The sequence below is a fragment of the Leptinotarsa decemlineata genome, unplaced genomic scaffold, assembly GCF_025532065.1.
Source record: "Leptinotarsa decemlineata unplaced genomic scaffold, Ldec_3_MD MMD2_tig00002159_RagTag_RagTag, whole genome shotgun sequence".
NCBI classification, from domain to species: domain Eukaryota; kingdom Metazoa; phylum Arthropoda; class Insecta; order Coleoptera; family Chrysomelidae; genus Leptinotarsa; species Leptinotarsa decemlineata.
In genome coordinates, this window is record NW_027412574.1 from 8,213,080 (window position 1) to 8,230,174 (window position 17,095).

The 17,095-nt window shown below is 34.2% G+C and overlaps 1 protein-coding gene across 2 annotated transcripts in view; it reads right to left on the minus strand.

Annotated features, from left to right (window-relative positions):
- Ttc7 (Tetratricopeptide repeat domain 7) overlaps positions 1–17,095 on the minus strand; it is a 57,174-nt gene that overhangs the window by 12,639 nt on the left and 27,440 nt on the right. Inside the window, exons 7-10 of one of the 2 annotated variants that reach the window (XM_074177202.1) lie at positions 4,967–5,165; positions 4,746–4,914; positions 2,097–2,379; positions 1,851–2,001 (exon numbers count right to left, since the gene is read on the minus strand). In XM_074177202.1, coding sequence (XP_074033303.1) covers positions 1,851–2,001; positions 2,097–2,379; positions 4,746–4,914; positions 4,967–5,165 — 802 coding nt within the window. Of the gene's footprint in view, positions 1–1,850; positions 2,002–2,061; positions 2,380–4,745; positions 4,915–4,966; positions 5,166–17,095 lie in introns of both variants that reach the window. The other variant, XM_074177203.1, reaches the window with a different exon arrangement.

Consider the following 17,095-nt stretch of genomic DNA (forward strand, 5'->3'; position numbering starts at 1 on the left):
TTCACTATAACTTTCTGCAACAGGGCCAAACCATCACAGCAGAGTCATATTGTGAAGAAATCGACGAAATGTTCCAAAAATTAAGTCAGCAGCAGCCGGCACTGGTCAACAAAAGAGGTCCGATCCTGCTCCACGACAACGCTCGTCCGCACGTTTCACAAATCACCGTCCGAAAATTTAACGAATTGAGCATCGAAGTTCTTTGTCACCCACCATACTTTCCGAATCTCTCTCCAACCGACTACCATAGTTTCAAGCACTTTGGTAACTTTCTCACCGACAGAACCTTCTCCAATCAGAACCAGGCGAAAACGGTATTCATCGACTTCATCGAATCTCGAGCATACAATTTTCATGCTGACGGAATTAACCGTCACTGATTCAAATAACGCTTATTTCGATTGAATAAGTATTGATTGAATAAGTATTCACTGATATATTACAGTTAGAAGTTGATCCATAAAGACGGACTTAATTCAACAGTTTTTGGGAATGGAAATAGAAATAATAAGCTCACAAAGGTAATTCCGGCCATTTCTTCTCAAGTAAGTCAGTTATTAGTTTCTTTATAAAAAAAAAGAAGATAAAAGTAATTCATTGAGAGGTGGAGTCGATTGTAGAGCTGGGGAATGTGAAAAATTGAGATATGATACAGCGGTTTCATAAACTGGTGTGGAAAGTTTGATCTTAGGTTCAAATTAAGGATATCAGTTCTGAAACTTATTTCATTATGAAAATATGCAGGAATTTTGGTGGATACCAGGAGAGGATACACACATGTAATATATGCCGTGTCTCCATGTTTTTTTCATCAGACTGAAGTAGAGCAAGACCATAAACAGTATCAGCAAAGTTAGCATGTAATAAGGCTACTACTTCACACATTATTTTCTTAGACTGTTGGCTTAAAATATGTCTGTTCAAATGAATTGATTTCAGGTTAAATGCCATCCACGAGCATAATACAGTACAAACTAAAGACTACAGTTATCACTCAAAATTTGGAAAAAACAAATCTAAAATTCAAATTCAAGTTAAAAAAAGTTTCTGCTTTCTTCCTCTAATTGAACATATTGTTATTATAATTCAATTATCAATATGTGCTGTACTCTTCATTGATTAAATGGAATTCGAATAATTTGTGTCATTTAATTTTTATCCCTGTTATAAACATTCCTGTTGCGTAGAATTATTGAAAATTATTATTATATTTTTATAATAATAATTTTAGCAATAATGTCAAAACACTTGGTACCTGGGAATATTCTGATCTCAGCATTTCTTCTAAAGAAGGTTTTGTGTGTAAACCTAAACTAAACGTATCATGTGAAAGGATTGAAAATAGATTTTTGTTAAGAGAATAGTTTGATGAGAAACTTCCAGTGTGGTTACTAAGGCTTTGGAGAACAACTTCAGGTGCCTAATTATTGATATCATGTAAAAATACTCACAGGGTTATATACTCCCATGCAATTACTAGATGGAAATCTTAAGTGTCAATGGGATGAATATTCAAATATAACAAATGTCATATCATCTTACCTAAATATTGATAAATTAGCAATTAGATCATTAGGACTCTTGGGAAATTTTGATTTTCAATGTTGAATATTCCGAGGAAACTTATTCTCAAATGTTATAGCTTACTTTTGATATTGTTCTTCTTCATGTATCAATAGTTATTACAGTTTTTGTGGTTATCAGTAAATATAACCGAAAAAAAATCTGGATAGTGGGAAGGACACCATTTTCGAAATAAGTCATGCATTACCACAAAAATGCAAATGTTACAGGTGTCCTTCATTATTCATTACACCTCAAATTATTAAACGATATAGTGGCTGACTTACTGGAATCTTTATCTGACATTTCAGACGTATAGAGTTGGAAAACGGATCTTGTATCACTCTTTCTGTCACACTCTGGCATATCAGATATTGTTTGTCCTTCATATAAATTTTTCCATAGCTCCAGCATTTGTTTGGCAGTAACCAAGGCTCTCTATGGATAAATTAAAGAAAACATTTAGAAATCTTCAATATGTCACCAATAAATATTTACCGGTAATAATTCGCCAAATTCTTCATGTGACTCACCTCTCCACCTTTCACATGTAACTCCAAATAAGCTTTGACGTACATCAAATTCAGACAATCTGGATATTCTTCCAAAGCATTTTCCACTACCACAAGGGCATTTTTATGTTGTCTTTCAGCAGTTAAAAGTAAGACAAGCAGGTGTAAGGTGGTGGAATGTTCTGGGTGAAGATCTAGACTTAGCCGTATATGTTGCTGTGCTTCACAAATGCAACCGTTTATAGCAAGTTCAAGTCCAAGGTAATACCTACACAGATGATCATTTGGTTCCAGCTCAACTGCACTGGAAAAAAATGTAATAATGAAAAAATCTAATTTTATCAAAAAAATTTATTATAATTCAGTTTTACAGTCGATAATAACAATAATAATTTGCTCCTGCGGCTTCATAAAGATAAGCTGGTGCACAAGGTTTTTTTCAACCATATTGAATACTTTGGCTTATAACTTCAACTTTATTTTAACTTTTTCCACAAAAATTGCTGGTTATTGACCCCTGTTTTTCAATTTCGATGGCCTCCCTAACTTGTCAAATTTTTAGATTTTGTACTTGAGCTATCTGTTTTATAGACTCAAAATTGATCTTGTGGCCTATCTGTGGTTGGTATTGAAAGAGAGCAGAGAAACTTAGCTTTGTTTTTAATGTAATTTTTTATGCTCCTGGGCTCTGACCGATATTCGTCTGCTGGTCTGGCTGATACATTCTTGACCACAGACCCCGCATGCAATGCTGTTGACTCCTTGACTTTCGAGGGAAATTTTTTCTTTCGGCCTGGGTAGTACCTAACCTCGATATCGCCGTTTGTGGAATGTTTTATCGTCTTAATATTCCCCGATTTTGTCGGTAACTCGTCTGATATAAGGTAGTGTTACGAATTTTCTGTCTTGTTGCAAGTCTTCAATTTGTTTGGTAGTTGTTTTTCAGGGATTTCTTTGACTATCAATGTCTTTTTTGATGATTTCTGATCATAGCTATATTGTAGCGGTGTCCTTGTTGTTATTAATGTGTTGGCTATGGATTTTTACTGATTTGGGCGATGGTGTGACGCGGCCTGAAAGTATTTGTTGATGTGTGTCACCCAAAGTATATATTCAATAAATAGGTAAATATTTTTTATTTACGAAAATGAATTATTAATATTCATCAATATTAATAATTGAAGTCATAAATTTAAGAAAAATCTCGACTCATGATCTCTTTGAGAATTGACAAGACTGAGAAGTCTTCCAAATTTCGAGTCATAAACCATGTGTAGGTTTGGTATATTACCAAATCTTTACAAAAGCAAAATCATCCATTGTTATAATAATCGAGGTTATTATATTCACTTTCGTTTTCTTTCTCTATTTTTTTCTTAAATGTAACAAAAAATGTCTGTATCAATTGCAAACTTACAGTTAATGTTCTGAAACATATTTGAATGTATTTGGCAGTTTCTAAGTAACCATTTCTTGCATAGGTTCTACTGAATCGGAAAATATTCTTTATATTTTTCCGTATTCATCCATTTTCTTATTGAGGTAAGCAGTCAGCGACGTCTCAAATTCATCCCAAGCATAATAACACTCTATAAAGAATTTTCATGTTAAATTATTAGACCGTTTGAAGTGGGTGATCAATGAATCCACTTTTATAACGCTAATCCTCTTTCCATAAAGATTCAGCATTATTAAACTGTTTTGGTAACGTTTGATGGAGATTGTGTTTCTGCAGGACATTACCATGCACTTTAAGATGTCATGTGGTCTTTATTTTTGCAGATTTGACTGTCACTTAAAATCATTGATGTCACTGTGATGACGAGAGGCAGGGGTATTGTACATCTGCAATGCTGTAGCAACAATTTGGAGCATAATGTGTCAGTTAATGAGAGCCAAGCTTCAACACTGATAGCATGTAACGGATCCATAGTTCACTTCGGTTAATTCAACTAAAAGCGACTTCACGTCACCGCGCCATCTTTTAACGAATTTCTGCCGCACACAACGGTAGTAAGATACGTAGGGTACTGCTGAAGATCTTTTCCCATCAGCTTATAAGGTTAGGCAGGAGGGAAATGGAGGGCACCGCGCGTTTCACTTGTTGAATATTCGTTCTCGTTGGGAGGTTATTTTTTTTATGTGTTGAAGAAAACGAGCCGTATTTTTTCTAGGAGCGTGGTACGGAAATCTGAGAGTATCGAATGATAGAAGATTGCTTTGGGTTTTCAAAGAACTGTGCATTCCACGGGATCTTGCACCCGCATATTTTATTTTAGGTATGTAATTGTGATTGAAAGTGTTACTTGCTTAGTGAATAATGTTTTTAGGCCATATGGCCACGAGAGGTATCATATCTCATTGTAACAAAATGTCCGTACTGAGACGCATATTTTATTTTAGATACTCAAAATCAGAAGCCATATAACTGTCATTCAGCATTACTTGTGAAATACAATGTGTCGCTAACTGGTGTTTCCAATTCCTTTTCTTGTCACCCTACCGACTGGTATGCCCAAACCCTGCATCCTAAGAGGCTCCTGTGCAAGCAAAAGCACTGACTGTTTTCAATAAAGAATGACTGGAAAATAGGAACACGCATGGGAAACAATTTAAATTACAGTTTAGCTGATATGTTATTGAACTATGATTTCAGTTCTGTGTACTAACCTGCGAAAATTATCCAATGCTTTACATCTGAACTGTTCTTTCTCCTTTCGAAGTTGGCAGGCTTCTGCCTGCAGATGGTATCCTAGACCAATATATAGGTGACTCCGTCCAAGAAGTCCATAAGATGAAATTAAAGATTTTTCCCTGGCCTCCATACTAAAATTAGTACCTGAGGCAAACAATATTTTCAATTTAGAACAAATATGAAAACCCACTCTAACCTTCTACTGCTAAATTCAGATGTTCATAGCACAATTTGGCGGCAACAAGGTAGTTACTAGCGTCGTCAGGTTCCATTCTGATTACTTCTTTCAAAACGGATAAGGAATGTTCATACTTGTTGGTGGTTAGTAGACTTAAGGCATGCTGCTTCCAAAGATGAGGTTCTTCAAAAGAAAACTTCATCGACCGTTCAAGAGACTGTAGAAAGCAAATAAGTCAGTAAAATTGTGTAACAGAATAATTTGTTGCCTTGATGAAAGAGTAATAAGGATAAAAAAAGAAGTGAATGGAATGAGTTCATGCACTTGTCAGTTATTTTAGGATACCGGTATTAGAGTAGAGTAGAGTACTTTATTCGACCATTTTACATACAGTTGTACATTTATGGCAAGTCACAAATACAGAAATCGTTGATCAGAGACAAAATGTATCTACTCTGAAATATAATAGTCCGGGATCCCACTGCAAAATTATGTAGGAATAATGTAGACAATCAAAATTTAATTTTGAAGTAATTTCATGAGTAGGAGAATTCATTTTTCATAAGGTGCCAATTAGTAATTACCCGTCAGTACTATTAATTAAAATATTATTAATTGACTTTTAGAAATAAATTTCGTTTACATCTTATGGAAATAAAGCCTACAGCACTTTACAATAGTGTATTCGAAAGATTTGAAAAGTCACAGTTGCTGCTGATTGTTTAGCCGTTACCTCTACGCAGCCAGGTGTAAATAGGTATGATTTTGTTTAAACTTTTCGTTTATTATGTATATTTATTTCATGTACACCACATTAAAGATAATTTTTTTCTGTACTTAATTTTATAAAGGTTCTTGTAAAAAAATCCGCAAATGAAAGTTTTCCGACTTTAAAGATGCTAGGCATTGAAAATAAAGTGTCAGAGAGTGAGTGAGCTATGCTACTGATTAGACAAGGACGCTAAATACCAGCTGTACCCGTTTTTTGAGCTATTGCGCATGCCTCGATAAAAAGGGGTTCTCAACCAACGGTCTGATTAAATGCTCCAAAAAAAGTAAACATATAAAATGATAATATTAAAAAAAAAATAAATAATGCCAATCAGTGAATTTTTTCAATTGATTTTATATTTATTAAATTATTCATTTACTTGTAATTGAAATATTATTGTGTGTAGGTATTTTTAATTTGCAATGATAAATGTTTTTTGATACTCAAAATTTAAAAAAATTATTGAAAATATATTGATCACTAATTAAAAATTATTCTTAAAAAATAAACATTTATATCTACAATTAATGTGGTGCAAAAAATTTCAAACTCTTCTTTGTCTTTTTGTTTTATAACAGTAATTTTCTTGAGACAATCAGTATGATAACCGAAGTAATCAGTTGATTCTACTGATAATGTCATAATATTTATATTTTTTTTTTCGCCGAAATGATAACATAAAGAAACGTTTTTTAAATGATACTTCAATAAATTTGAGTAAATTATTTGACTTACTGCACAAAAAACACTTCGAAATTTTGTTAATTTAAGCTTTACATAAACAATAGTAATATTATTTCCTGAGTTCGGACTTCCATTGTCCAATATAATCACACGTTAAAAGGTAAGACCTCGTTAATCCTTAGCTCGCACAAGTTTCGACTTCTGAGGGTTGTCGTTCGTAGGGGTGCGACAGCTGGTTAACGGAAAAACAGATTTTAAACAGATTTAAATATAAATTGATTTGAAATCCCCGAAAAAAATAAAAAAATAAACGGAAAATAACAATTTTATTGAAGATAAAACTGAAATTACAAAGAAATAACATACAAGCAACAACAAAAAAAAATTGATAGAATTCGGGTGATAACAGTTATCACCCGAAGACTATTGTGGATGCTAACAATCGAAACGTCGTGACGTAACTTGGTTTGGAATCTTTTAATTTTTATTTTTCATTTTTTGTCAATATTTTTTAATTTTCAGCTTCTATTAATATTTCAATTTTTATTTTTTTTTGGTTGTTGCTTGTATGTTATTTCTTTGTAATTTCAGTTTTTTGTTCAATAAAATTGTTATTTTCGGTTGATCTATTTAATTTTTTTCAGGGATTTCAAATCAATTTATATTATATTAGACAATGGAAGTCCGAACTCATGAAATACACCACGAAACATTGTCAACCACCTTAAAACAAATAGTAATATTGAAACAACAATAGAAATAAAAAGTATCACTAGCTGCAAAATAGTTTGGTTAGGATTTACAATCAATACAAAACCTCAGCTCAGCTGCTTGACTGAGAACCCTATTTATCGAGACATGCTCAATGGCTCAAAAAACAGGTACAGCTGGTATTTAGCGTCCTTGTCTAAGCAGTAGCGTAGCGCACTCACTTTCTGTCACTTTATATTTTCAGTACCTACCATCTTTAAAGTCAGGAAACTTTCATTTGCGGACTTTTTTACAAGCACCTTTATAAAATTAAGTTCAGAAAAAAATTATCTTTAATGTGGTGTAAATGAAATAAATATACATAATAAACGAAAAATTTAAACAAAATCATACCTATTTACACCTGGTTGCGTAGAGGTAGCGGCTAAACAATCAGCAGCAAATGTGACTCTTCAAATCTTTCGAATACACTATTGTAAAATTCTGTAGGCTTTATTTCCATAAAATGTAAACGAAATTTATTTCTAAAAGTCAATTAATAATATTTCAATTAATATTACTGGCGGGTAATTACTAATTGGCACCTAATGAAAAATGAATTCTCCTACTTATGAAATTACTTCAAAATCAAATTTTAATTGTCTACATTATTCCTATATAATTTTGCAGTGGGATCCTATACTATAAGTAGATAATATAAGTATAAATAAAATCATAAATATAAAATCTTTTGAATATGTCCCTAAAATTAAAATGTAGGTAAGTTGATTTAATGAAGCCTTTCGTAAGTTAAAGATCCAGCCATTTCAATTTATTCCTCTATATTATAGAAACAGTGTTGGAGGAGAAAGCTTTTGATAATAAATTCAAATTTAGTGAGGTTGAGTGATTTCACAGATGAATGAAGATGATTATAAAGATTTAAGTTCAGTGAATTTCTCTGACTGATAGTCAGATTATGTCTAGGCAGGTTCAATAAACTTGCGGACCTCGTTTCATATGCATGATTTTCACCATGTCTTTCAAATTTTTCAACATTTTCATGGATCTCCAGTAACACTTTATAGACATAGAGTGTTGGAAGTGGCATAATGCCGAGTTGAATAAAAATAGAACGACAATGATCTTTGTAACTTGCTTTAGCTAGAATTCTTATGGCCTTTTTCTGGCACCTAGTTTTTCCAGTGTTTTCTTCAGAACATCAGGTTCAGTGTCGGGTTTCAACCGAGTTACGTGGAGACAGGTAACTTTAGGCACAGTACTAATGTCAGGTATTTCCCCATTTCCGCCTATCACGACTCTTCTACTTTTCTTGAAACATTTTTTGTGAGAAACTTGTTGCCATTTTTCAACTCCAATTTCCAAGATTTGCACATCGCGCACCAAATTAGCCGCTTCAGCCGTCATGATTGCTGCATTAATTTCCTCTCTTGTAGTAATTTTAGGACATTCCTGGTTATCTTCTTCATTTGAGTACTTAATCACTGAACTATAAGATTTCGAATCTCGTTTTTGTGATGATGACTCAGGACCGTATACAGCTGCAGTTTTTGGAACCGGCATTATATTTTTTGCTGCTTTATGGTTTTTTACATTGATAACATTTGTGCTGATATTGTTATTCTCTAATATACTAAGTTTTTCTGATTGAAAACCTACTTTATCTTTCAAAAGGCTGCAATTTTCATTCAGAATGTTACATTTGGATTCAAGTTCTTTCACTAATTGATGTAAAAGTTTATTTTCAATCTCATATGAACTTACTTCTTGATAACAAATAGGTGTATGTGATTTGCTGTTTTCAATTTCATGCCGACAAGATGCACTTTTCACCTGGGCTGCCTGAACTAAGCACTTTGGATGGAAAGTTGCTTTGCATTTATGACACTTAACTGAGTTTGTCACACTTTTTTTGCAATATTTACACTCGCTTTTTAGCTCCGTAGTTAAAGACGATTCACCTACGTCCGCCATCTTTTCTACATATCATTTTTTCTACATTAGTATATTACTAATATTACATATTAGTAATATGATAATAATATGATAATATGATCCATCGACATAACGCGGCCCTAAGAGTGCTATATTACCATCTACGGCATTCTTACGGTATTGACGAGACACCGGTGTTGCCCTACGCTCCGGGGATATTGAATCCGTTGTGGGGAGCGAGAAGTGCCGAATTTATTGGAACTATTCGTTTCCCACCCTCAGACTCATACAAGCTAATGAGCCTGATGTAGTCCTTCTCGACCACCAGAGCAAGACGATATTGTCATGTAGTTTTCAGCTCCTGGCGAGATGAATATCGTCCGAAAAGAGGAGGAAAAACGGATGAAATATCGAGATTTTCTCTTCGAACTCCGCAGACTCTATCCTGACCACTCTGTCAAGATGGTTGTTCTGATTATTGGAGTCCTTGGTGGAATGATGTCCTCTCTACTCTCGAATCTCAAAATCATACCGGCTTGCAGACTAAGGCAGAAATCTTAGCCACACAGATGCAGAAGGCTGTCATTCTTGGCTCACTGGGCTTGCTCAGGGCACATGATTCTCGGACCCATTTATCACTTACCCCACGGTGTGGGGAGTGGTCATTGGTTGATAATGCTGGCGCGCCCTCCCGAATGTATCGGGGCTTCGGGGGATAGGGCGTGACCAGCGCACACTACGGTGAAAAAAAATATATAATAATCTAATATATAAAATTATCGTGTCATAGTGTTAGTTGCCATACTCCTCGGACACAGCTTGACGATTTTCATGAAATTTTGTTTGTATATTCGGTAGGTCTGAGAATAGGTTTTAATCTTTTTTTAATACCTCTAAATGATAAAGGTGTTCAACCCCAAAAATTTTTTTAATTTTTTTGGCAATTTTTTTTCACTTTTTTATGATGTGGTATTAAAAAAATACACATAATCCTCAATTTTTAACCTTCTATCACCAACCCCCAGGTTTAAATGCAATTTTAGTAATTCATTTTCAATCCTAATCATAGATCATTTATTTCCGCCAGGCGTCTATCGGTGTCGTTTCTCACTCAGTAAACAGCATAGAGTATAGATGATAACGAAGCCAGTCTCTTTCACACAATAAGCCTTCTCTCACTGCCTACATAGTTTTCGGCCACCATTATTGTTTATCCATCGAGTCTATGATGTGATTATCCAATAGGGTTTTTGAACTCATTGGATTTGGCATGCATGCCACCGCATAATTTACAACTGAAGGTTGGATGGCTCCGTAATATGAATCCACCACGGCTGTGCAACATCTCGCGATTAGTCATCAAAAAATTACTGAAAAACATTGTCGAAGCCAGCATTTTAAATGACAAGTTCCGAGGTGAAAATATATTAATACCACGAATCTCTATTATACCTACAGATGTGCCAATTCAATTTAAACGTGTGCAACTTCCGATTAGATCAGCATTTACAATGACTATCAGTAAATTCCAAAGCCAAACAATTGTTTTAAAAACACAAGCTTGGATTTGAGAACACCATGTTTTTCACACGGACAATTATTCGTGACATGCTCTCGAGTGGGCAAACCATACAGTTTGCCACATAAATTTACCACATATATAATATAATAATTCTCTGATTACCTTAATGAAGCAATAAAATTGTATTGGGACCTAAGTGATTCAACACTTATAATGTGCAACTTTATTATATATGCAAATTCCAAAGTAGTCTTATCTCAAATTATAAAATGGCTTAGGGTTAATATTAATACATAGTGATACCTTCATATGCATATGTCAGGGAAGAATGTTAATGTTGCAATAATTAATATATTCAGTATTTTTAGAAAAAGATGATATGATAATTATGAGAAATATTTTTTTATAGAACTCTAGATTTCTTGAAAGTTTTTATCTTTTTTATACTGGATGGAAGAAAAATGAATGCTTTAGGTAAACTATGTATTATAAATCTGTCAACTATATATTTGTTGCAGTTGGAAATTCTTAATTGATGACTTGTAGTACTTCTACTTCTATGTAAAGGATGGTTCTGATGTTGCTTGTATTTGTAGGCATGTATGCATAGGCATGAAGATATAGACATCTTAGTTCACCATCATCTTCATTATAAAGTAGTACTGTCAGAAATCAAGTCATTCTGATCCATGACCAAATATTTAGGATCACAAATTTACATTAACCCTTGGAATATGTCATCTCTGAGAGGAGAGGTTGAATTGACTGTAGAATATTTTGTTAAATCACAATATTAATAAACATTACACAGGATCTAGGATGCTCGAAAGATATGTTCTACTATTAAGAACTTATACTCAACATTGAAATATCTGTTATAATTGGATTGGAAGAACTGAAACGAAAAATCGCACTGAAAAAGGAAGTTGATCTAGACATTGGAAGTCTAAAGTAATATAATAAAATCAAGTTTATAAGACTGGTAATTGATCAAAAGTTCACTAGTAAGTATATTGAACATATGAGGTATGTTCAAAAAATAGCTGGACATGTAATTTTTCAAAAAAATGTATCTATCTATATTGATAAATTGATGGATGTAGCCGTTACTATGTGGTAGGAGATCATGATGAAAAGAGAAATGAAAATTTCTATGTTTTTTACCACTTTTATTTGTAACTAACGGTACTGCAGTTTCGTCCTATATCGACATTTTCAAACTTAAACAATAAACTAAGAATGATTCATTACATTCGCTAATATATACCATTCAGGTACTTGATTGAGTACCTGAATTTACAGCTCACAATGCGCATGTGCCAATTTAAAAACCGGAGAGTAAATTAAATCGATTCGGTCATTTAACAGGTTGCACCCGCAATGTTTATGCTTGTGAATTTCCAAGGATTCTAAATAATTGAGTTTGCAACCCTTCCATGCATAGTGCAGAATTTCCGTATCGTTTAGATTCGAAAACTTGTGGTGGCATGCCAAGGAATGGTTTGAAAACGTCGAATCATTTTTTCCCAGTCTGAAGGACCTTTCATGTTCAGCATACCGTTTTTGGAAATTTCGTCCGCATTGTCCCACATAAACACTACTACACTCCGGACACTTAAGCTTAAGAAGAAAAAAAAACTTTTTTTTTAATCTGGAGTTTATAAGCTTAAGTGTCCGGAGTGTAATAGTGTTTATGTGGGACAATGCGGACGAAATTTCCAAAAACGGTATGCTGAACATGAAAGGTCCTTCAGACTGGGAAAAAATGATTCGACGTTTTCAAACCATTCCTTGACATGCAACCACAAGTTTCGGAATCTAAACGATACGGAAATTCTGCAGGTAGGGTTGCAAACTCAATTATTTAGAATCCTTGGAAATTCACAAGCATAAACATTGCGGGTGCAACCTGTTAAATGACCAAATCGATTTAATTTACTCTCCGGTTTTCAAATTGGCACATGCGCATTGTGAACTGTAAATTCAGGTACTCAATCAAGTACCTGAATGGTATACAGGGTGTTCCTTAAACACATGCTAATATTTAAGGAGGTAATTCTTAGACCCATTTTAAGAAAAAAACTTCCTATGGACGTATGTCCTAAACTCCTTAACTTTTGAGATACAGGGCGGCAAAGTTTTTAAAAATAATCAGTTTTTTAATAATAACTGAGATAATTTTGTAGACATCTTTGGCATATTTGGTACATATGTTCCATGCCTCAAGGCGCATTTTCTGATATACACAAATTTGTATTTTTTCAAACAGTGGCATCCCTACGGGTTTCGCATTGAATATTTTTGGGGAAACAGTACTACGCCAATGCTTTCTTTTCAAAATAAAATCATTTTTAAAATCCTCATTTATTTTTGAGAAAATTTGATCTCCTGGTATTTCTTTGTCCGTCGCATGATTTTCACTCAAAAAAATAAAAATCGACAGAAAGCAAATTAAGAAATTAGATCAATTCTAAAATGAATGAGAATCTGAAAATTGCTTCATAACGCATTACCAATTCCCTAATAATATTTGAAAACATAATCTGCAAAAAAAATAATTTTTCACAGAAACGAATAGCACAAATTTGTTAATTAGTAATAATACCAAAACTGATTATAAAAATTGTTGGAAGTAGCCACCTGCACTTAGTATGCATGCTTCCGCCCTTCTACGCATGGAATTACGCACCCGTTCAAATATTCCCGGCGTATTTCGTATAGTTTCACACGAGGCAACTATTCGCTCTCTTAAATGTTCTAAAGTATCAACGGGAGTTTTATACACAAGAGTTTTAAGGTGACCCCATAAAAAAATTCAAACTGTTGAGATCGGGGGATCTTGCTGGCCATTGCTGAGGTCCTCCGCGACCTATCTAACGATTAGGATAAACTTTATTTAAATGGTTTCGGACAATTACACTGAAATGAGCAGGGGCGCCATCGTGCATGTACCACATTCGATTCCTTAACGCAAGTGGCACATCTTCCAATAACCCAGGTAAGTCTTCTTCGAGAAAGTGTAAATAAGAACGACCATCAAGGCGTCCTGGTAGAAAAAATGGGCCTATTAGATGATCACCTATAATTCCTGCCCATACATTGACCGAAAATTGGTGTTGGAAATGGGTTTCGGTTATTGCATGGGGATTTTCTTCAGCCCACACATGATTGTTATGGAAATTTTGAATGGCATTCCGAGAAAAATTTGCTTCGTCTGTGAACACAATTTGTGTCTCAAACTGCGAATTTAGTGCAATACTTTGTAGTTACCACTGACTGAAGTTCACACGCTGTGAAAAATCTCTGGGGAGTAATGCCTGCACTCTTGAAATATGGTATGGGTATAACAAAAAATCAACCAAAATACGCCAAACAATTTGATGATAAATATCCAGAGTTCTAGCGATCTTCCTCGTACTCGTCTCAGGATGTTCCTCAATTTCTTGCAGCACCGCTTCCTCAATTTCAGGAGTTCTTACTACACGAGGTCTATCTTTCGGAGTCTCTTTCTTGAAACTACCAGTTTCCCCAAGTCGACGATGAATATTTGAAAAGGTTCGGCTATCTGGTAAGGCACGATTAGGATATCTTTCCTGATAAATGGGCCTGGCTTCTGTTGCATTACCATCGGCAAGGCCATATACGTAATGCATTTGCGCCATTTTTGCATTCGTATAATTTACCATATTTACTGATATTCAGAAAAACAGCGGACTACCAAAATAACTTCAATAACACTTCAAAATCAATCAAAACGCGCTGTGACAGTTTTTAACACCAACACCTTACTTTAAACCAACATCAATATTAGCTACTGACGATTGTACATACAGAGAATTCGTTTTTTATTGCTATGGTGGGTACGCTGTTTTTTCTGCTTTTAATCTTTAAAAGAAATCACATATCGACAAACTCCATATTTCCAAGAGGTGCAGTAAATAAATTCTGCTACACGTCATTTATTCCAGGATAACTAAATTTATGTTTTCAAAAATTATTAAGCGGTGCTGCGTTATGACGTAATTTTAATTGAGAACAGTGCATCTGACAACAAACAAATACCTTTTAGATCCTCAATTATTTTGCAACAAATCTGATCTCTTAGTTTGCTTTCAGTCGATGCACGATACCGCATCAGATTTTTAAGGAATTTATCCTTAAGTAAAGCGATTTTTAATTTTTTGAGCGAAAACCATGCGTCGGACAAAGAAAACCCAGCAAATCAAATGTGCTCAAAAATGTATAGAGATTTTAAAAATAATTTTTAATTCAAGATAAAGCAGTGGCGTAGTATTTTTTTCGCCAAAAATATACATTTCAAAACTCGTACGTACGCCACTGGCAGAGAAAGTTAAGAAAATTGTACATCAGAAAATGCGCCTTGAGGCATGGAACATATGTACCAAATATGCCAAAGATGTCTACAAAATTATCTCAGTTATTATTAAAAAACTGATTATTTTTGAAAACTTTGCCACCCTGTATCTCAAAAGTTAAGGCGTTTAGGACATACGTCCATAGGACGTTTTTTCCTTAAAATGGGTCTAAGAATTACCTCCTTGAATATTAGCATGTTTTTAAGGAACACTCTCTATATTAGCGAATGTAATGAATCATTCTTAGTTTATTTTTTAAGTTTGAAAATGTTCATATAGGACGAAACTGCAGTAACGTTAGTTACAAATAAAAGTGGTAAAAAACAGAAATTTTCATTTCTCTTTTCATCATCTATATTGATGTTGCCGCCTTCAAAATAGTCTCCATTAGATATTATGCACTCGTGCCAGCTCAGCTTCCAATACTCGAAATACTTCTCAAACTCGATCTTTGGGATAACCTTCAGATCGGGGTTTTCAAACTGTGGGGCGCCTCCTCCCCCCAGGGGGAGGCGCAGAGATATTAAAAGGGGGGACCGGGCCACTTGTATAGTTATAATCTGTTCAGAAATGAGAGAGACTACAGCAGTATATATATATATATATATATATATATATATATATATATATATTTTAGTGCCATAGGCGTACTGCATTCAAATTATTTACTCTCAACGAATTGAATAAATGAATTTATATGACGAAAATACAATATTTATTCTTGAAAAATATCATTCATAACAAACAAAATAACAAATCTACTATGACAAATGTTAAAATATGTCCAGTGGTAACCAAGACATTCTCCAACAAATAGGTACTTAGTTGAAGGGGATTGAAAAACATTGTTTTTTTGAAGGCGGTATAAATAGATATTCCTTTTAATTATACTGTCAACAGACACATCGCACCCATCAATAAGACCGAATTGGCTTTTTAGAGGGGTTATTCGTGATATTTTTCAGTTTACTTTGAGAGCGCGTTGAATGAACAGCTATACAACATGGAAGATAGTTGTTCGGGAATTGCGAAGCGTCCGAAATTGTCACTATTAAATATAAATGAAAAAAAAATGTTATGTATGTATATAATTCTTCAAGAATACAATATCCGCCCGAAATAAAAAGTAAGGAGAAAGTAGTGCAAAAATGAGCGAGTATGACTGGTGTCAATAGATTGACAATTTTTAGAATTCTCAAGGAACTCAAGGAAAACAACAACTTTTTCGAGCCGAAAGTATCCACTGGTAGAAAGTGTTTGGTTATCGATGAAGTGAAGAATTCTATTAGGAGAACAGTACACTCTTTTTACATAAAAAACGAAATACCTACATTAAATAAAGTTTTGTCAGTTATTCGTGAAGACAGTTTTTTTCCTGATATAAGAAGAACTCGATTAGGGAAGATATTACATGAGCTGAATTTCACTTTTAGAAATCAAGATAGAAAGAGCATGTTAATAGAAAAATCAGAGATTGTAGAATGGAGAAGAAACTATTTGAGAGAAATAAAGAAAGCCAGAGCACTAGGTAAATCTATTTTCTATTTGGATGAAACATGGGTCAATGAGGGTCATACCGTCTCGAAGGTTTGGCAAGATCAGAACATCAAAAGTGGAAGACAAGCCTTTATGGAAGGTTGGTCCACTGGTTTGAAAATTCCAGTTGGAAAAGGTCGTCGTCTTATCATCACTCACATAGGCAGCAGTGAAGGATTCGTGAAAGATGAATTGATGGTGTTTGAATCGAAGAGAAATGGGGATTATTATCAAGAAATGGATGCCACCGTATTCGAAGAATGGTTTAAAAACATACTTGTGAAACTTCCGCAGGGATCCGTAATAGTAATGGATAATGCAAGTTACCATAGTAGACGAGTCGAGAAGCTAACGACGTCGTGTTGGAAGAAAGCAGATATTACTAAGTGGTAACAAATGAAAGCTATTCTTTTTGAATCGACTATGTTAAAATGCGGAGCTCCTCAACTTGGCTAAACGTCATAAGTCAAAATTCGTCAGGTATGTCACCGATGAGATGGCGAAAACTAAAGGAATGTCGGTTCTTCGGTTGCCGCCTTATCACTGTGAATTGAATCCAATAGAGTTGGTTTGGGCTCAAGTTGAAGGATTCATTGCAAGGAATAATAAGA